Source organism: Acromyrmex echinatior, chromosome 10 (assembly GCF_024713525.1).
Source record: "Acromyrmex echinatior isolate Ae372 chromosome 10, ASM2471352v2, whole genome shotgun sequence".
Classification (NCBI taxonomy): Eukaryota; Metazoa; Arthropoda; class Insecta; order Hymenoptera; family Formicidae; genus Acromyrmex; species Acromyrmex echinatior.
Genome location: NC_141861.1, coordinates 805,638 through 827,345, shown reverse-complemented (window position 1 = coordinate 827,345; position 21,708 = coordinate 805,638). Strand labels below are relative to the sequence as shown.

Genomic DNA, 21,708 nt, shown 5'->3' with positions numbered 1-21,708 from the left:
CTATTTTCTCCTTTTTTTAGTAGATATTCATTAAATCTATGTATATACATAAAATGTGAGCTCAAATAGTATATCTAATAGAGACCCTCTAATGGAGTCGCGATATGAGTCGATTTGAATCGACTTTTGTATGCAGGATAATAATTTCAGTAAAATCTATAACAGAGAGAGAAATATAATATTGTATTTCTATTAATTAACGCATCTCTAATCTAAACCTGCAGTGACGGATCACTCACACACGTGTACATACATGTATAAAACACGATAATAAATCGATGGCGAGGCACAATATAATTTGTATAAAATAAATGTTAAAAGTATAAAAAATTTTTATTTCTTTTTCTTTACGTATCAAAGTATCGATTGTATATTTTGAAACGTGCGAAAGTTAAACAGAAGTGAATTTATTAAATAAATATAATATTAGGCATTAATGAAATTATAAATATTCCATTGAATTTGTCACTTTTGTAATTTTAACCTCGTTTCAAGATACACAATCAAATTTTCAAAATAATTTTGTAAAAAAAAGCGTTAAACTAAATAATTTTGTTCGCATTTATTTGTTAAAACCTTTAAAAATCTCTAATTTTAATTATATTATAGAAATTTTAAAGTAACACAAATATATAATATTCAAATATATAGAATTACTGAAACATGGCAGACCAACGCGCGACTTTCTCATGTCGTTATTTTATGTTAGAGAATCTCTATCTAATAAATTGTAGAACAATCAATAATATGCAATATTTAATTAATAATAGTGTCTTCTAATTAGAATTTAAAAATCACTCTAGATGATCGTTTACGCAAAAAAAAATTAGATGATAATCCCATGATATTAACGATAATTGCTCGCGCGTTTTATCGCAACCGCAATACCTGGAACGGGATGTTCTCTCAAATTTAAGTAGAACTAAAGATTTAAATTGTTTAGAAAATGCTATTATTCATGACATTCATCATCGTATGAAACGAGGAGTCGAGGAGGGATGCATGCAGAGAGAACGCTTCCGTTTTATACGAAGAACCGATGATTCCTGAGAGATATTTGCGAGAGGGAGAAAAGGAAGGGAAAAGGGCATTGAGAGCCGAGAGGTTTAGAGGGTGTCCAACAGATCGAGAAGCTCCAGTTGATTATTTTCGTCCCAACCGGCAATCAACAAACTCGTGAAGTCGTCCTCGCTCAAGCTCACCTGCGTCGACTCCGGTACCTCCGACAGATTGTCCGTTATGGGGGGTGACACGCTACTAGGCGGGGTCTCATACAGGGTATTTGACAAACAGCTGGTGGGCGGCGTGCAGCTGCTACTGGTTTGAAGAACATTGAGCGTCATCGCTGTCGCTGCCGTTGTTGTCGTCGTTGTCGTCGTCGTTGTCGTAGTTGTCGTCATAGAAGGAGATTGCCTCTTCGTGCTCCGAGTTCGCTGTGAGATAGCGGAACGGCGCCTGGATCGTTTGCCTTCCTCCATTCTTTCGAGATCCAACTTCCAGAAGCCACCCTTGCCCGGCTCGTCTTTGGAACGTGGCAACTTCAAGAAGCACTTGTTCAACGAGAGATTGTGCCGAATTGAGTTCTGCTCGAGATAAACGATAAAAATATCATTACTATCAGCGCTCAATAATGTTCAGTACTTAAGTAATAAAGTCAAAAATTTTCTTTGTAAAGTTTCTTTTTAAAGTTTTTCGGAAAGCAATGAAATGAAAATTTATACTTATATTTTAGATAAAATATGAAATAATAAAACTTAGATAAAATACATTTTTAAATAAAAATAGATAATTTTTAAAACATATTTAATAATAAAATGAAAATATAAAAGGCTCAAAGATTACATCAAAAATAAGATCCTATTCTATATTAGTAGCTCTATTCTCAGCTTTTACTCTATTATTTATTAAAGAACTTGCTTTGGCTCGTAGCGTTTTATTAGTTAAATATATTTATTTAGATAAAAAAAAATACATTGTTAATTAATTCAAGGAATAAAATAAAAAATTAAGAAAGAATTACAAATATAAAATCCGTTTACCTGCCAGGCTGGATCGGCGTATTTGTAAAACAAGAAATTTTCTCGGATCCATGCGTAGATGTTTGAAAGAGAGACCTTGTTATTATTGGCGCGCATCGCAAGGCAAATGATAGTGGCATAGGAAAACGGCGGTTTTGCATCAGGATCCGTTCGATATTTCTCAGCATTTTCCGCAAGATCTAATAGATAGGAAATCGAAAGAAAATCATCCGATCTTCATCGTTCTGCGATTCAAAAATAAATATATCGTGTATCTAGACATAATTATTTTCAAAATATTGATCAAATAATTTAAACATTTCATAAAAGTTATCGATATATAAGTAATGAGAAATAAAATGGAAAATTGCACACAAAAAATAAATAAATTCAAAAAACAAATACAATAAATTTGTAATAGCAAATAATTGAAATAAGTTTTTATGATTTGTATATCTCTCAAACAGATACAAACATCATAATAAATTTATGCAATAAGAAATAAGTTTTTAAATAAACTTATTTCTTAATAATTGGGAAGTTCTTTATCACTTTACAATTTTCACAATAGTTAATGATATTAACTTCTAAAGATTGAATAAACTCAATCATACCACCATTCGCTTTGTGTTGTGTAAAATGTATGCAAAGCGAGAGTCATCCCATATTAAAATATGGTTTAGGTTGAGTTATTTTTTTTTTTTTGGAAGTCCCACCTTCCACAGAGAGGCAGCATATCTGTTACACGCTTTACAACGCAAAACAATAAAGGGGTGTGAGTTTTAGGGGTAGTTGTGTAATATTAAGAAATACCTCACTTTCTCCCTATCAGAAATAAAACGTTATTAGCAGAAATAAAATTCTATTTAAAAAATTTTTTTGTTTCTAATTTTTTAACTTAGTAACGATCGACGGCTAAAACTTGTTGGAGGTCACTCAGGATCATGATCTTAACTATATATGTCAAGATTAAGATCATCGAACCGGAGTACCTTGATCGATATTTTTATCAATTGTTTTGTTAATAACATTTTAACGGATAACGACTAAAACTTGTCAGTTACTCAGCATTATAATTTTAATAATGTGTCAAGATCAAGATCACGAGCGAGAGGTCCCCTGTTCATATTTATCAAATAAATTTGTGTGTGTGTGTGTGTGCATGTGTGTGTGTGTGTGTGTGTGTGTGTGTGTGTGTGTGTGTGTGTGTGTGTGTGTGTGTGTGTGTGTGTGTGTGTGTGTGTGTGTGTGTGTGTGTGTGTGTGTGTGTGTGTGTGTGTGTGTGTGTGTGTGTGTGTGTGTGTGTGTGTGTGTGTGTGTGTATGTATGTGCACAATTTCCAAGAATAGATATAAATCAGCTAACGCGAACCAACACAGGTTAGACGTGTGTGAAATAGTATATTTTATTCTTGAGAAAAATTGACAAACGTTTCAACCCTTTCGATTGGGTCTTCCTCAGTGTAAAAATAAAAATAAAATCGGTAAATATAAATTTAATATAAAAGACGCGATGCAAAGCAAATTAAAGTATCGTTAACATATATTCATAAAATGATAATAATGCTGTCGTACACAATTTATTTTTAGATATATAGTTATTCATAAATTAACGAAATAAACAGTTTTTGGTATATTTTCAAAGTCTCTCTTATACCGATTGTGTTGTTTTATGGAAACACATTTCAACAATATTAATATACACTTTGCATGAATTTTTATTCTGTATTTCTCTCTTCTGACATCATAAAGTCTATTCTACAATGTGCTTTTTGTTTCCTTTCTTGCTTTGTACTATTTTTTAACATCTTGTATTTTTGCTTCTTATTCGATTTTTTGTTTTACGTCGCGAGATAAAAGTTAACCAACTTTGAAAGAAACAAGAAATATGTAGCAAAAAATACAATTGTCGATAAAACGATTGCAAAGGAGAAAAAAGCAAAAGGTAAAAAGCAAGAAACAGGAAACAAAGAACACATTGTAGAATGTAGGCTTAAAAGATTTGTGATTTCAGAAGCGAGAAAATACACGACATAGAAATGTGTTTTAAAAACAATACTTAAAAAAGAATTGACTTTGAAAATATACAAAAAAATTGAGATAGTAACGGTAAGCGAATAGAAATTTTACACTTTACAATAAATTACGAAAATAGAAGACTTAAACTTCAAAATAATTTTTTATGATTTTTGAAATCCAATTGCATAATAATAATCAAAACTGCAATTATCCCTTTCTGAATTAAATCCTTAAAACTTGAAATAAATCCTTAATACCTAGTTCGGCCTTGATCAAGGGCGACAACTTCTTTGGGGGTTGGCGGATGATCGGCGGCGGAGACGGCGAACAGGGTGGCGTCGGCAGACCGGATGCGCTAGTAATATCCAGTGACTGCAACCAGGAGAGACTTGTCAACTCGGCCTCGACTCCATCGTAGTCGTCAGTGCTGTCCATGCTGCTGCTATCCATTATGGTGGCGGTGGTGGTAGCAGCAGTGGTAGACGAGCTATCCTCCGTCGATACTTCAACTTCTACTAGATCGATCCTCATTTTTATCGTCTTTCATTACCCGCACCAGCTTGCCAGCGCGATAAGCGCCTGTTAAAAACAATGGTTCTTCGTTGCAGCGTTAATTTTTCCTGCAAGGTGCGTTCCTCACGTTTTAAAGAATCGTCGAGGGTTCCAATAGAGTTTAACAGTAATTAAATTATTCAAGTAATTAAATTTTCTAAATTATAAGCGATGAGGATGCGAACGATTGATTTTGTTGATTTCGGGAAGCAATGATAATACGTTGTCGAACTTTTCTGTCCACTCGCAGGCTTTTAGATAGTATCATGCAATATGGAGAAAAGTTAAAATTCCGACTGTATTGCTTTCAAAATTGTTCACGCGTTACTTGGAACTCATGATTCACTAATTTATGGAAATGTCTTCTGACGTCATGAGAAATAACAACCGCGCATTTGATGTAAAAACTTCTCCTTTTCTTTTTTATTTTATCTTACGTACTACAATATTATATACGTATAAATATAGAGAGCGTTTTGTTGGAATTCACACATATTTCCCCGCACTCTTTGGGAGGCAAACGGCATCAATAATGCGTCACCCGTTAATGCTCGTTCGCGGAAAGGCACAACATTGATCACAATTTTACAGAGCGAGGAATTTGCATTAAAAAAAAAAGAAGATTACAAAAATCACGATACCATACTCAAAACTGAAATTATTTCACGCTATTCCCGATAAAGACGAGGTATGCGCGTATATATGACAAGCATTTAACGACGACTGACTGCGAGAGAGTGGCGTACACACGGCATGGTCGGGCGAGTTCGACTGGTGGTAGCAAAGGGGTGGAACGCACTTGGCTAGCTAGCTATCCAGCTACCTGCTTACCAGCGACCTGACAGAGACACCCCAGTGCGCGCGTGTGGTGACAGGTGCTAGATTCCCTCTCGCACAGGTGGACCATGTACACGCGTCGTTGGTCAGACCCACCAACGACTCTCTTTCTCTAATACTTTCCTTTTCGTCGATATAACCCCCTCCCCTATAACTGAAATCAACGGAGAAGCTCGTAATCTCGTTCATGGCGATTGGCGAGTATGAATATTAGTGGCGACGCTGAAATATTTCAGATCGCAGATGACGTATGCAGATAAAACAGTTACATTAATTAAATTAAGATATTTATCGGTTACATAACCGATACGCATATTTCAGCAGTATATGATGTCTTATTGAGTGTTTCTTTCCGAACATTTGAAATATAAAGATCCGAATTATTCTAAATATTATTCGAAATTGGAAAAACGTGAAAGTCTTAAAAATTTTTTAAATTGTGAATGTTTGAACATTTAGAACATTTGTCCTTCAATGTATTTAAATCTTAAGTATATACAAAATCTCACAAACAAAATTGTTATCGATTATATTAGTAAGTAAAATAGATTTGATAAGTCTCGAACCTACTACACTAATTCTAAATTTTCGTAAACTAATCTTTTTTGTGAAAACAGTATTCTTACTAAATAAGTTAATACATTACATGGCTCTAATGAACATAAATATGATTATAAATACAATAAATTTTGAAATTGTTAATATATTTACGTCCAACTTTAATCTAACTACATAAATACATTGTAGATAGTTCTTTTATTATTAACGCAAGAATATATATAAATTTATTTCAATAGAAGATTTTTTTATAATCACTACTTATGTGTTTGTATTTATATCCATAGCAAGCCATTTTACTTTTTAATAGCATACAATTTAGTAGCACGAAAAAATGTCCATCATAAAACTCTTAAAAAATAATTATCTAAAAAAAGAATTACAGTTTTTATTATATTTTGTTATAATTTTAATTTCTCGATAAAAATGGTTTCATGCACGAATATATATAATTATATATAAACATACATAAACGTGTATAAATATTCATAACATACATAATTATATATGAAATATGTCTACACACGTCCATACTTTCTTCTTTTTTAATATAAAATTACTATTAGTATAATAAAAATAATTTTAGTTAGTATAATAAAAATAAAATTTAGTTAGTATAATAAAAATAATAATAATATGAGAAAACATCAAAAAGAATTGATAGGCATAATATTGCTTCGCATAATATTGCTTCTTATAAAAAAAGATCAAGTTTGGAGGAATGTAAAAAAATTGCTCATATAAATAATTATGTACAATATAATTTTATATATAATTATATATAGTAGGTATATACAGAACTTTGAACTTTTAATATTACAAGTATTAGACAAAATTTCTTTTATGCTATTAAAAAGTTAAACGACTCGCCATATACTTTTGAAAAAATTTACATAATTTTCCCTGCTTTTTAGGAAGGGTGATTTTTCAGATTTTCCAAATGTTCTATCTATAGATACAACAAATGAACGAAGGTATACGCGCACTTGTCAGTGTTATGTAGGCGGGGGTGAACGCAGTTCGCCCACTCGTCTTGGTACAGGTGCCTCCATTGATCGAATCGAGGGAGGCAGCGACCGCCAGTTACGATAAAGCCGGCGAACGAGAGGGGTAAAAGCCACGGCTATTCGACCGAGACGAGAGCATGGCGGATTTACCCCGGACATCATCATTGGTCGACGTCCATGCGGAATCGTTAGCATGAGATTCGTCAGCCTACTGACTCAACAAAGACGTGGGACAGTTGCGTACGATACGTACACGTAAATGTTTTTGGACGTTTTACAGAAAATTGATCCTTTTCCGGGAACGGAAAGAAAAATATTACGAAAAAATATGTTTTTGTAATAAAACAACAATTTTAAGAAGACAAACGTTTCCAAAAATGTGTGTGACGAAATTTTATTTCAACGGTAGCACTTATATGTATACACTGTCGACTAAAAGAGATCTTTAATTGAAAATCTAAATCAAACTTATATATAATTATATGTATTATAATTTGACAATTTTCATTATTTTACTCATTGTTTTATAATGAAATAAAAAGTAATATAAAATATTTGAAATTTTACAGAAAATATTTTTACAAAATTTTTGACAGAAAAATTATATTAGAAAAGAATATTACATACTTTTTCTGTCAAAGTGTTACCACCTTTATATTTACTTTTTTTTTACTAATTTAAGTAATCTTATTACAAGTTTATTTATTTTTTTAGAGTTTATTTACAATTTTAGAAAAAGTTCCTTCATGATCGTAATCTATTTTCTCGAAATTAAACAATGCTATATTAATCAAAACATAAATGAAAAATCAATATATATAATTATTGTACATTAATCAACAAAGTTTCGATAATGTTGATAAAAGCTATATTTTGCTTTTTGTGTCTAATATTCAAAAAAATCGTAGGTAATCAAAAGGACTTATTTTTTGAAAATGTAAATATGACGAGATCTTCCTGTAGATATTAATGAAATTAATTGAAATATTTAAATAAGTAATAGAGTGTGTTAATGTATCAATGGCTGAACAGCCGAAGTAGATGATTCAATGTTCGTAACCCTGCAAGGTAATAAACTATTTTTATAATTTTTGATAAAAATAAGATATTATTTAACAAAGATCAATTTGAATCAGTTATTTTTTATCATCAATTTATATTAATGTTTCCCATCAGCGTACTAATTTGATAATTGTGGTCGAACCTCAGGACAATTATACCGGAGTCCGGATAATTAGGCCATAATCAGCTATAATCTATTTCAGCTATCCGGCCACTGATACATTGACTCACTCTATTATTTATTTAAATATTTCAATTAATAATTATTATAAGGGTTCAAATAAATCGGCTAAAATTGAAAGGAGAGTGAAAATCCGAAGGGATTAAATTCTAGAATAAGTCAAAATACAAAGTACAAATGTTTACGCAGAAAGACAAATCTCACAGAAAGTAAAAGATTAGAGAATCCGAAAAGAATTTGGACGGACGCCATCGCTGAGGACTTCCCATTGTCGGTTACATTATTGTCAGTGGAAGTATCTGTTCCGATCAATAATCTGCTGGAAACATCCGTCTGCCTTGCCGAGTTACCCAGCTGACTGGCCACCTCGTTGAAGGTGGTGGTAGCGGAGTAGCAGCCAGTATCAGCAACCGGCAGTAGCAAGCACCTGCTACTGCTGTTCCCTCCCCGTAGTCCCCGCATCATGCTTGCGAACGCGCGACCGTCAAACTGTGAGTCACTACCATCGTTTCGTTGCATGTTAACGCTTACCTGCCCGCGCTAAAGCTCTATATTAAAGAGCTTTAGTCCGCACGCGCCCACCACGCTCTCGCAAAGTGATGCATTACATGCAACAACATTATGCGCCGCGCAAAAAGAGACATAATGGGACCAGCATAGCGTACAGTACTATCTGCGTTCGAATCGATTGCGGACACATTATTACAAGACGATCCATTTTGATGACGCTCTTCGCACTGGATTACATTCCGATTATAGTCGAATTGACGTGAATACAAGTCGATGAATTCCGGGGGAAGGAAAAAACGCGGACACGATGTGCAGGAATATATATAGGAATAGATTATATACTAGCGTATGTGCATGCTCTCGTTGTGTTCCGTCGTTTTACAACAATACTATCGACGATTCGAGACTGTCGAGACTTTTTTTTTTATTTTTGGAAATCAATTCTATATAAATGTTCGATTCGAAATGTATGAATGATTTTCTCGCGGTTTTGCAAATCAAAGGAAGCGATGCAACTGCATGAAATGCAGACGAAGAAATAATGACGCAATTCTCTTCTTAAGAAATACGAGGGGTCAGTCGCAGCGTGTACTCCTGAGAATGTAACTCCTGAGAATGTAGCGGGTCATCGCGATAAAAATGATGTGGACGTATTTCAGTGGGCAATTTAAAAGATCGGATAATACGCCGGAGGTTACGGATATAGACTCCGACGCGGACGCAAGCCAGAGTTCCGGGAGGGCGGAGGCGCTCGCGCATAAAATATTCAAGAGAATTGATTCCGAGGGCGAATACAGCAGCAGCAGTAGCAGACATCTACACCACCGCGACTATTCATGGCGATAATGACAAATTCTGCAAAACTATGAAATCTTTACGCTCCGATATCTCTCTCAGTATAAATGATTATAGAAAAGAAAAGAAAAATACCATTGCAACTTCCCCTCTTACTTCGTCTTTATGTTGTTTTTTTTTTTTCGATAATAGATTTTTTTAATAATACTAAAAGTATATTTTTTAATGGCAACATTCTTTTTAAATTGATTTGAATTTTCCAAAATTGCATTGATATATATAATTCAAGATACAGAAAGCTTGAGTAATGTAATTTAAAAAAAAAGACTATTATTAATTAAGACTTAATTGTTTTTTTCTTTATCATACTATTGAAATCTCCTATAACCTTATCTCTCTATTACTATCATTTCAATTTTAAGAAATTCAAATTAATTTTTTAAAGTGTCGTATTGTTATTAAAAAATATACTCCTAATATTGTTTTTAAAAATGTTTCTCCGAAACCGACTTTTTTCCAGTTTCCATGTTAGATTTCGAAATTAATCGTGCGCCGACCTAAAGTTAGACTTCAATTTCAATCGTGTACTTTTTCGTGGTGTAATTTTCGCGCTGGATTCTACAGCAGTCTTATGTTTTCAGCAATCTGAAAAGACATAAAAGCTATATACTCACCAAACTCACCCCCAATTCGAATTTACACAAACGCTTCGCGACACTGACTGATTGAAGAAAATTCTCAAGCGGCATATAATCCTTGTATCATTTGGAGATATCGTTCATAGATTATTTCAATCTATTTTCATTCGAAGTAGCTATTTCGATACTGCACACGTTCCTTGTAATATCTTAAAATTTAAAATACGATGATACACTATTTGCTAATATTATCACGCGCGCGCGATAAATTATCAAGAGCTAATTAAATGTTCTTATTCGATTAACTTCAATTCAGTGTCGACGTTCAGCGAGTTTATTCTTTCCTTTTGCAAGAATCCGAGATCGTTTTATCAAATTGATTGTTAGTCACGGTAGTTCTATCCGAACTAACGACTGCCATTGAAGAGCACTGGCACCATCAACCACCATAGCACCATTCTACCGCCATCTTCTTACCTGTACAAACGGTACCACTACGACAGGTATAGCAGGTGCGCGTGCACGATCGCCAGGGTTATCGATTACGGTCATTACTTATTTCGAAGGTTCATTCTCGCGCGAAAAATGCGACGAGATAGCTCGAGCAGAATAAATTTAAATATAACAATTTGCAAGGATTGCAGGAAGCAATTCTCTCTATCCTATCACTTCGCGCGAAACAAGTTTCGTCGCGAGAGAAAGACTCGAATCAGCAAATTATCGAATTGTAATCTTTTCTTCTTTGCGTTCACAATCGTTGATATATCTGATGTAAAAATTATATCGTGTCCTGCGATATTATTTTTTAAATTAAGTAATGGAATTCATAATGAAAAATTAAGTTTCGAATACTCGTGACTATCGCATAATTTATGGAGCTAAAAATATCAAGAGTAATCAAATGTTACGATGAATCTGAGATTGTGATGCATTATAGATCATTGTAACTTTATGAAGAATCTGAGATTGTGAGGCATTACAATTTTATGGACGTAATTTATGGGTGTAATTAAAATTAAGCGTGGAGTCTATTAATTTTTATCTTTGTGATATTAATCTTTTATTATATACAGTATCAGGCTGCTTCTCGCCCTGATGAAATGAACTGCAATGTTCACGAAACACTGGCATTCTAAGAATGGATTTGGACACAGAGATAACCCCCGAAATGCATAATTTCTGTATAGAAAGTGTCCGTGGAAATCTCAAGAGCCTATAATCTTTTATTATGTTTAGTTAAATTTGGATGTAAATTATATGCTAAAAAAACTTTGTAAAGTTAAAACCTTTGTAAAGTTCTGTTTAATTTTTAATGTATCCAACATTAAATGCAATCAATAAGTTTTTAACATTTTTTTGTTATTAACTCATCTTTGGCATTTATTTCATTTGATTGTTATATTGTTTTTTCTTCTTTTTTTCTAATTATTTATATTACACCAAAATATTTTACAGAACAATTTAATCAGATATAGAAGAAGAGAACACGATTGGCGAAGACCTCTAACGTTCGCACAACGGCGAAATTGCACCTGGACCCGCAGTTTTTAAAATCTGCCGGTAGACGAACCACCACGTGGAAGATAAGAGGGACTTACCAATTAGTCGTAAAAGGAATCAGCAAGGCGTAAAAACTTGGCGCACGGCGAAGTAAGGGGAGTTTAGCGAGAAGAGAGAACTGCGAGTGTCGATGATTTATTTCCATTACATTATAGCACTCCTAATATTTTATATTCGTATTTAAATCTGTCCTAAGAAAATCCTCAAAAATGGCCAATGCGGATATATCCTCAATATCATCTTGGCGACTAGTCTGCCGAGTACTCCTACGATGTTCCTTATGAAAGATTATGGAAATCAGGACTTTTAGACAAAAAACAGTTATGCATTTGTACAGAATGGACTGTAATTCGTGAAACAATGGAAAAGAAAACAATTATTTATGCAAAGATAAATTGGAAAAGATGTAAAATATTTCTTTTTGAACAATTCCTCGGATTTTCTGAAAGTCCAAAATTTTTGTTGCTCTTCAAAATCGATTTGCAAAAAAAAACCTAGATTTTGACTTTTGACTGACATCATTTTGTTATTTTTCACTTCTCTCCTTTTCTCAAGTTCGTGCCCTCTTGCAAACATTCACAAATGAAAATGTCTTTCTGTTTCAGATCATCGAGATATGCACACTGCGTTTTTTTATAGTGCACTGTGAACGCCAATAATTTAGAACTTAATAATGTGAATATATCTATCTAAATTTTTATATATTAGGTGTAGTAAAAAGAAATCCATCTTTTGGAAAAATAATGGATTTCTTTTTACTACACCTAATATATTAAAGTTAATTCAATATACGTACCAAAATCTACAAAATTCCAGTGGATTTTTTCAAAAAAATTCCTAAAAGCGTCGCTTGTTAGACTTTCAAAGAGATCCCTTAATAAGAGAATTTAAGTAGATTTAATCAGTGAGAAAAATAAATTCTATCCTTATGGACATGCACAACACAAATAGAAGTAATAATAAATAACAATAAAGTCAGAAAGTGTTTTGTATATAAAAATGTAATTTTTTTTAAATTTATCTTTACATAAAAAATCAATTCTTTTTGTACCACGAATTACAGTCCACTGTACAGGTACAAATACAAGTTCATATACACATATATCCGCATAAATATGTGCATACATACATGTATATGCATGATCCGCTAGAAATTCTAATATAAATATAAATATTTCATTGAATAAGTCGCGTTATTACGCGAATTACATGAACCGAAGAAAACGCTGTCAGGATGTGATGTATACCTACAATTGTATTGTGTGTGTGTGTGTGTGTGTGTGTGTGAGCGCACACGCGCGCACGCACGTGTATGTTTAAGAGTCGAAGGAAGAGAAGGAAAAGGAGAGAGACGGAATACGAGGAGAAAAAACGTACGTGCATACCGATTGTAATTCAATTTAACAAACGCCAGCTCGCCAGCGCGCTTCTCAATAGTCATTCTATTGCGCACACGGTCATTCCATGACCACGAGAATACAAATTCTAAGTGAGACGACGACGCATGTCGACTGAAACAGTCATCGGTTTCCGCTATCTACGAGATATCGTTCGGAGTGCAATAACACCGTTCATACACGGTATTCGAAAGGTAAATGTTTGAAGAGAACTGCAAAAACCGATGTATTATGATGTGTGACATGCCCTGCAGTCACCTCGCTGCTTTAATTACCGATTCTTATGGTTGATTAGTAGTGAACGGTGTCACTCCGTTATTAGCCATATTGTCCAGTACACCACTGATGTACGCCGCGACATCGATCGTCGCTTCCTCGGCTTGTCTGATGAACGGATGTTCCAGCAATTTATTGTACTTCGGTCGCTGCGTCTCCTCTTTAATTAAGCTTAACAGATAATACAAACGATTGTCATACCAAAAGGAACATGTAGCTGTACCGGTAGAAAAATATGATGTTATTCTACCATGTATTCACAAAGTTCACAAAATCCATAGTGAAATGATTGCCATTCTCATTGGGGGAAAGTCGCGGCGGATCACCTTGAACTACTTGATACAGTTGTTCAAAGACAGAGTTCCACTTTGGGTATGGAAAATATCCTGTAGCAACCTCCATCAGCGTAATACCTAATGACCATACGTCGCTCCGTACGTCGTAGCCACGTGCGCGTTGAGGGTCTATCCTTTCCGGCTAAATAATTATAATATTTATGAAACATGAACAATTTAACAAGCTATTCGTTTTAGGATTATTAATTACACACGCCATTAAAACTTACAGCCATATATGGTCTACAACCAGCATCACGAGTCCTCGCAATTGAGTCCACAAGCTGGCCAGATATACCAAAGTCGCACAATTTTATGTTACCTCGACGATCCAATAAAATATTACTAGGTTTCACATCCCTGTGAATTATTCTTAGTTTCTCTTTGAGGTAATTCAGTGCTTTTACAGTGGCAACTGTGATTTTGCCTAGAATACATTCTGGTATCCTCTCGTTTAATTTCTCATAGATGAATTTGTAAAACTTATCTAACGATGTATCCATAAGTTCCATGCAAATCCAACAATCTCCCTGTATATAAAAAAACAAAATACTCTAATAATTATCTTGATCATTAATGTGCGATATCATCGAACTATATATACCTCTTTAAATAAAGCGCCATAAAATTGCACAATACACGGGCATTCATTCGATTTCATCACAACTTCCAAATCCATTAACAATTGCTTTTGTTCTCTTTCGTCCACGGTAGAGCGAATTCTCTAAAATATAATTCAAATAACTTACAAATTCTAAATAGAATTTATTAGGTGTGTGCAAAGGTTTTTTGTAACTTTTATGCAATAATAATCATAAAAATATATGTCCTTACTTTCTATAACTTTTTGCCATCTCTCAGACAGTTTAGATTTTAACGCTAAAAAAAGACATTGGTTTGAAAGTAATAACATCATTAATCTATCTTCTAATTCTAGCTGCATCTCAAAAATGTTATTTCAACTTTAAAATACATCGATCGGAATAAGTAATAATCAAGTCGAATAAATATGCTGCACATAAGAGCTTCCCAGCTTAAGTTAAAGATGGTTTGTACAAAAAGTGTGCAGCCTAGATTTATTGTGCAGCAAAATGACTTTCTAGTTTCCTTATCCATATTATATATAAATAGCTTTTTCTATTCGATTTTGTCAACTAAATGATTCAAGTGACAATTATAATATTTGGTAATAATTGTTTCATCTGATTTGAGCTTATAAAACAGCATACTTTCAATGTCCTACCAGATACAAAAAAGACCTTATACATGGATGTTTAAGTTTGCTATTATATTCATTAAATCATGATATATGATGTTTCACAAACTTCAATGCCAACTCTTCAAAAATACAAAAAAAGAAAATTTATTTGAATATTAAATAATTATAGAAGGCTAAAAAATACAGTAAACTTTTGCACACACCTAATTATTGTAATTAAAATTGTAATTTAAAACCAGAAGCACATAGAAAAACATAAGAGAGCAGTTCACTTGCATACCGTTGCAATTGTCCTGCATCTGTCGATCATAGTGACTTTCACCTAGAGATCTTTTTTTATTTTCTAATGCTGTGATTAGTTGGTGTCCAATTGCAACATGCACAATTGATATACACTCAAAAACAGTAATAAATAAATTGACTAATATCACAACAAAGAATATAATGCATTAATCTCTGTAATTAGCCAATTTACTTACTACTTATGTTTTACTTTCTTACGTTTCTCTGTTTCTGGCTTAAATAGAAATGGAAGGAATGAGAATTTTAATTACTTACCTTCACAGCCATAACGGTATTGCTTATCCTATGAATCATTTTATTTACAGTTCCAAATCCTCCTCTTCCTATTTCTCCAAGATCCTGAAGGTCCTCGCTTGTGAAATCATACACTACGTCTGAAGATAATTGCAATTTACCAGTAGTCTGCATAGACTGGCACATTCGTAGTTTGTCTCTACAATAAGCTCCGTTGTAATTTATCTCAAATGATATGCCTTCTTTTTGTTTCTAATTCCATACCTTGCCTTATCAGGAAGAAATTCTTGCTGCTGTAACATATTGCGAGATCTTACTGGCAGCTTAGGTAGAGATAAAGGCAGACTTGGGCGAGAGGATCTATCATCACGAATGGAAAAGTCAGTCTTATTATGTAGAAAGGACAAACACCTATGGAATTATTTTGCTTGCTAAAATCTCACATTGGTGGACACGCCATGGCTCCTGTTGAATTTGACAATAAAGAATTTGTAGAATTGGCAAATGACAAATTATTGCCTTGCGTTTGGAAACTAAGTTTCAGCTGTCTTCGTCTCTCTGCAACAGAACGCAGGATAGTGAGGAAATCATCCTAACATTTCAATTTCTTTATCTCTCTATCTATCTCTTTCTCTCTCTTTCTTTCTTTTTCTCAAAAAGATCGCATAATGTCGAACATACCCGACATCTCATTTTGAACGTCATTATTTGTTCGAAAATCCATTCGCGGAAAATTAAAAGATCTGCCAGAACCTGCAATGTTAGGATTCTATTAGAAAGTAACGAAGGAAACTTTGAGACCGAAAATCATGCGTCGTTCGACGAAATCGTGGTCCTCGCTTATCCGGGAGTCGGGACTCGTATCACCGCGGAGATGAGAATAGGTTAAGTTATCTACATGAAAAAAGGCATCGTGTGTGCGAAAGTGACAACAACATACCTTGACCGGTCTGGCTAGATAAGTTACTCTGATTCTCCGCCATTCTGGCAAGAATCACCCTCGAACCTCGCGTTTCGCGCCCGCACGGAATCGTTAAAGGCGCTTCTTTTAGGAGACCTTCTCGCAAGATCTCAACAGTCTGGCGTATACATTATGCAGCAATCGCACCATTTGTATTGTCGCGCGATCCGAAAGGTGAGATCCCGTTGCCCGGTTTCAAGTTCCGAGACAATAACCAACGATAACTATCGAATCACAAGTCACCGAACTTATGAATCCTCACGAAATCTCACTCACTCGTCGACAGTTATTCAAGTTATCACGAGTCACGAGCATTCGACCGCTTAAGGTGCTTTTCCATGGACGTCAATTGACGCTCGAAAACAGGTACGGGTAAGGTTAGATCAGTATAATAAGCAAGTAGAACAAAAAATCATGATAATATCGAAATGATGTCAAAATGACTTCAAAACACTGAACTATATATACACTGGAATGGGCATCGAGGAAAATTCGTGGCCATAATTGATCAGCCATTTTAGTTGGGACGATATTTGAGCGAATCAGAAACGTTCGCGCGCGCGGTGCGATCGATGTATCGATCGATGTACTATCGATGTATGGAAATCTTATATGAACATGATATGTAAATAAAAAAAATGTCACTTCAATTTTATTAGTATTCAATAAAATAACATTAATAACAATTTTCATATCCTACATCGTTAACATATGTGCAGAAATTGATACATTTAATACAAAAATTCTTACCTATGAAATGAAATGCCCTTTTTACTTCTTTACCAACATAGCACTTCATTTGATGCTTTGCACATTTTACAGTCATGTGATTTTATAATCTTTCAAAGTAATCTTTCAAATATAACCCCACACACGATGATCTTGCTGACGTATATATCTCACTAAAGAACACTAAACGTAAGTGCGCATGAACACTTGAAAGCTTCTGATTCGCTCTTATATTGACCAAATAAAAATGGCGCTGATCAATTGGTGCCAATTTGATTTTCTATGCTTCACAGCGGAGATGCCCATTCTAGTGTATATATAATTCAGTGCTCCAAAATGATTATTAAAAGCCATTTTTTGATCATGATAAAAAAATGATTTCAAATTATGATAATCAAATTATGATTTCGAAATTTTAGACGTTGTTTTTACCATTGTGAAATTACCAATACTGTAATTGTGATTGCATGCATGCAATCGAAAACGATTTTTACATTACTAACAAGTAGAAAATTGTAGAGACAAAAAATTAAAAATGAGCAAGATCTCCAGCATACTTGACACGGCCGTTTGATGCATAAGAAAATGAACCAATTAAAGGTTCAAACCAATTAACCAATATACTTTATTTCTTTTCTTTCCATAAAATAGAGGGCTTTAAGTGGTTCATTCTTTTAGACCTTATATTATATTATTGTATAAGAGTCTGTGCTTCGGATAGCGACACAGACTTTTGTACAACGCATAACGCTTTATGTATAATGCAAAAGCGAATCAACCAATCAGAATCTTTCCTTTCCTCCTATTCCATGGAAAAGAAAAATTTCGTTGATTCCCTTATGCATTATATATTATACGTTATGCTGCGGCTAATATGGGCCTTCTACAATAAGTTATTAGTCATAAATCAAAAGTTAAAAGCTAAAAATTGACGACTGTGATTGGTCAATTTCCAGCTTCTAACTTCTGATTTATGGCTAATGGCTTATTGCAGAATGCTTCTTACAGAAAAGAAGAATGTTGATTCTTTTATGCGTTATGCAAAAGTCTGTGCTGCGGCCATAAGAAATTTCGAGGAAACAGGCACACAGAGAAGCAATTAGCAGAATAGAGAAATCACAGAGAGAGTCTTTTTCCTAACCGCAAAAAATGGCCCAGCGCACTACTGCCCTCTGAAAGTTTCTCTTTGGGGATCTGTATCTTCAAACAAGGTGAAAATTACAAAAGTGAGCAAAGTTACTAGGTGTTGACCAATAAAATAATCAATATTCTAGTAAATTTACTCACTTTTATAATTTTCACTTCATTTCAAGATATAGAATCAATCTCCTGGTATCACACTATATTAATATCATGGTGGAAAAATAAAAACCAGATTTTACATCTCATGTTACAAACAATCGCTATTAGAAGAATGGTTAATTTATGTTTATTTGTTACATCGTCTACAAAATTATTAAATAATTATGGATTGGCAAGGTGAGACAAAATAAATAATTTTTATAAATAGATTATGATCTTTCTTTTTGACAATTATTTTAATTGTTCTGTTGTATACTTACAATTTTTATACATTTATAGAAGTATAAATAATTTTAGATATTATTTCACGAGTCTTAAAAGAGGATACAGCGTTTTCCCATCCCATTATATTAGCCCGGTATATAATAAAGAAGAACAAGAAATTCTATTTCAAAGCGATGAAGCAAAGAAAATTATACATGAGCAAGTGAAACCAGCATTAGTCTCTGATACATGCTCCGAATTTTATGATAAAAGAGTGCTGTAAGAAACTGTTCTAATTTTAGCTTCTTCTTAATGCAGACTTTTTTAACCATTTTGTAACATCCTTCAATCATGTTTAGAAAATTTATTAATACTCTTATGAAGAACGGAAATAAGAAATTAGTGACAACATTGGTAATGAAAACTTTCGAAGGTGTCAAAAGAATACAGCTGGAGCGTTATCATAAAGCAACGACGAGTGAAGCAAAAGCTGAAATTGAATTGGATCCATTTGTAATTTTCCACCGTGCTGTCGATAATTGTACACCAATTTTACAATTAACATGTTGTTCAAAAGGAGGAATCACATATCAGGTAATGTACTAGAAATTGAAATTAGAACATCAAGAAAGAAATATTATTTTGAGATAACAATCTATAAGTATGTTAGAGATGTGAACAAATGATTAAAGTTTTAAAAGATTTATTGCACAAATTTTTATCTCTATTCCAAGATCATTCTATATGTTCACAAAGCTGTGAGACTGAAACTATAAGTACTATCTTCAAAACTGTGGATATCACATATTGTATCTCTCGCAAATTAATACTAAAAATGGATTTCTAAAACTTTAATCATTTGTTTATACAGTTTCTATAAGAAATAAAATAGTTTCGTTCTAATTAAATGTCTACTTTTAGTGTTATAATATCAATTTTTAGCAGTGTATATTGTTAAATATATTAATTATGTAACAACTGATAAGGTAAAATCAATCTTTTAGGTTCCTATTCCTATTACACCTCTAAAGGCACAGCATAAATCTATGTTATGGTTAATTCAAGCTGCAAATGAAAAAGAGTCCCATTTGAGATTTTATGATATATTAGCCAAGGAATTAGTAGCAGCTTTTCAGAATCAGGTGCACAATTTATGTATTAATATAAATATAAAATAATTTCTACATTGTGATGCACATAATATGCTATATGTATACTATATAGGGTATATATTAAGTATACTAAAAGATTTCAAGTGATGATTCTTCATCCAAATTTAAGACGAAAACTATATATCTAAAACGATTTAGTTTCAAAGATACAGAGTGTCAAAGTTGAAAAAATTTCGAAAACCATTCCAGGTTATTTTTATAAAACTTTGTATATGTTTGAAAGTCATTTCTGATATATGATCAAGTTTTCTTAAATTTATATGAAGAATTATCCCTTAAAATTTTTTAGTATACATCCTGTACAATGACAATCTATTACAATGATATCTATTGTCTCAGGGTCGTGCAGTTAAATGGAAGCAAGAATTACACAAGAAATGCCAAGCTAATCGGGCTTATGCACACTTCAGATGGATGTAGATAATAATAAATTTAATCACTCGCACTAGACTAGTATACATTAAGGTTCGAATACAATGAAAAAAATAAGAAACAAGAAATAACAGATTTCAACCTGTCAGAGACCTCATATTCTCATTTCTGATTAAAATTTGTTATCGTTTGCTCCTTATTCCTTTTATTGTTTCTGAGCATCAAATGCAGCAAGATAATATATGATCAATTTTACCATTTACGATTAGCCTTGATTGGTCTATTAAGTATCAACTGTGACTTGTTAATTCTATTTAACAAGAAATATTCAAACTGATTAGAGATGATAAAATCAGCCCATAATCAACTTTCAACGACGAAATAATATATTTTGTTAAAAATAAGTGACAATATCATTACTGAGCATTCAGTTGTTAAAATATTTATATGTTTTACATTTGATTTCATTAATTTCATATATAGCAACTTTTAGTATTCAATCTAGAGTAATTAAAGTAATCGAATTTGCTATAAAATAGGTTCTATATATATGAATAAATTAGTTTTGAAATATAATAATGCTTTATAGAAATACTTTATACAAATTTAACAAAATTGTTAAGCCATTCCCAGAATACATCTAAATTTGTCAACATCGATTATTCGTCCAAACTTCATATTTATTTTTAAAATCTCTGTTTGTGAAGTCAGTGTTATCTTTTTATATAAAGGATCAGTAATACTAATCGAGTTATCTGACATGGGATAAATTTCATTGAAAAAAACTTTCAAGTCTATCCTCTTTCCCCAATAATTTATATAAGATAATATCACTTTTTTTTCATCCAATTTCAAATATACACATCCTATGAGATTGTTGCATAAAAATCCAAGAGTATGTAGCCACATTGTTATTAGAACTCCTATGAATGAAAAGAGAAAATATTTATTTATATAAATCAATTTTACTTGAAAAAAATTTAAAATGTTTCTATTTTACCAGCTGCTATTGATGTACTAGTTACGTCAAAGGGTAAGAAGTTGGCCAAGTGAAGTCCAATGATTACTGGTGTGGCTACTCCAGCAAATATAGTAAATCGGTATTTTACAACATTTAGACCACAAGCTTGTTTGACAAAAGGAAACATATAGATCACTTCATAATCGGGAAATTTCGTGGAGACAATTTCCACTTTTTGCTTTTCCTCATTTTTATTCGCAACATGACTTAATGTTTTAATATTCGAATATCTAACACTGTTTGAAACACGATATAAAAATCGTTCGCAAAGATTCGACAAGAGTCGGGAATACATTTACGTATACACGTAATGTATATTATAGTATTTCCCTAGTTTTTGTTTATGTTTCTTTTCAAGAATAAAGGAGGTTAGATATCTTGGGCCGCTCTCACTCTCAACTTTGACCATTTCGACGGCCGATTAAATATTGCCAACTGCAAGACTTA

General features: G+C 33.0%; 4 protein-coding genes across 9 annotated transcripts; 1 reads left to right on the top strand and 3 right to left on the bottom strand.

Annotated features, from left to right (window-relative positions):
• Positions 1–330: 330 nt before the first annotated feature.
• LOC105148204 (forkhead box protein J1-A) lies at positions 331–10,681 on the bottom strand. Of its 3 annotated transcripts, XM_011059800.2 has the most exons (5): positions 10,213–10,681; positions 5,420–5,579; positions 4,294–4,615; positions 2,040–2,218; positions 331–1,583 (listed from the first exon to the last, which is right to left on the bottom strand). In XM_011059800.2, exons 3-5 carry the CDS (start codon positions 4,565–4,567, stop codon positions 1,107–1,109), a joined length of 930 nt encoding a protein of 309 aa, XP_011058102.1. In that variant the 5' UTR covers positions 4,568–4,615; positions 5,420–5,579; positions 10,213–10,681; the 3' UTR covers positions 331–1,106. The 3 variants fall into 3 exon arrangements, with proteins under 3 accessions (XP_011058102.1, XP_011058094.1, XP_087266199.1); XM_011059792.2 differs by lacking the exon at positions 5,420–5,579 and having other exon boundaries at positions 4,294–4,656; XM_087410073.1 differs by lacking the exon at positions 5,420–5,579 and having other exon boundaries at positions 10,213–10,680.
• A 1,174-nt stretch (positions 10,682–11,855) lies between these two features.
• Positions 11,856–16,983, bottom strand: LOC105148189 (MAP kinase kinase 4). Of its 3 annotated transcripts, none has more exons than XR_846403.2 (10): positions 16,441–16,982; positions 16,182–16,253; positions 15,944–16,058; positions 15,765–15,860; positions 15,522–15,699; positions 14,349–14,468; positions 13,975–14,274; positions 13,660–13,886; positions 13,122–13,580; positions 11,856–12,013 (listed from the first exon to the last, which is right to left on the bottom strand). XR_846403.2 is itself a non-coding variant. In XM_011059779.2 (10 exons), the coding sequence occupies exons 1-9, from the start codon at positions 16,481–16,483 to the stop codon at positions 13,415–13,417; spliced, it is 1,317 nt and encodes a 438-aa protein (XP_011058081.1). In that variant the 5' UTR covers positions 16,484–16,983; the 3' UTR covers positions 11,856–12,013; positions 13,409–13,414. The 3 variants fall into 3 exon arrangements, 2 of the variants coding, with proteins under 2 accessions (XP_011058081.1, XP_011058072.1); XM_011059779.2 differs by having other exon boundaries at positions 13,409–13,580; positions 16,441–16,983; XM_011059770.2 differs by lacking the exon at positions 11,856–12,013 and having other exon boundaries at positions 13,111–13,345; positions 13,409–13,580; positions 16,441–16,983.
• Positions 16,984–18,478: 1,495 nt separating this feature from the next.
• Positions 18,479–20,999, top strand: mRpS7 (mitochondrial ribosomal protein S7). Of its 2 annotated transcripts, none has more exons than XM_087410074.1 (5): positions 18,479–18,669; positions 18,790–18,975; positions 19,056–19,290; positions 19,701–19,838; positions 20,208–20,999. In XM_087410074.1, exons 1-5 carry the CDS (start codon positions 18,578–18,580, stop codon positions 20,286–20,288), a joined length of 732 nt encoding a protein of 243 aa, XP_087266200.1. In that variant the 5' UTR covers positions 18,479–18,577; the 3' UTR covers positions 20,289–20,999. The 2 variants fall into 2 exon arrangements, with proteins under 2 accessions (XP_087266200.1, XP_011057997.1); XM_011059695.2 differs by having other exon boundaries at positions 18,504–18,669; positions 18,772–18,975.
• Positions 20,804–21,697, bottom strand: LOC147908194 (transmembrane protein 186-like). Its single transcript, XM_087410075.1, has 2 exons — positions 21,241–21,697; positions 20,804–21,163 (listed from the first exon to the last, which is right to left on the bottom strand). Exons 1-2 carry the CDS (start codon positions 21,554–21,556, stop codon positions 20,859–20,861), a joined length of 621 nt encoding a protein of 206 aa, XP_087266201.1. The 5' UTR covers positions 21,557–21,697; the 3' UTR covers positions 20,804–20,858.
• Positions 21,698–21,708: the final 11 nt, after the last annotated feature.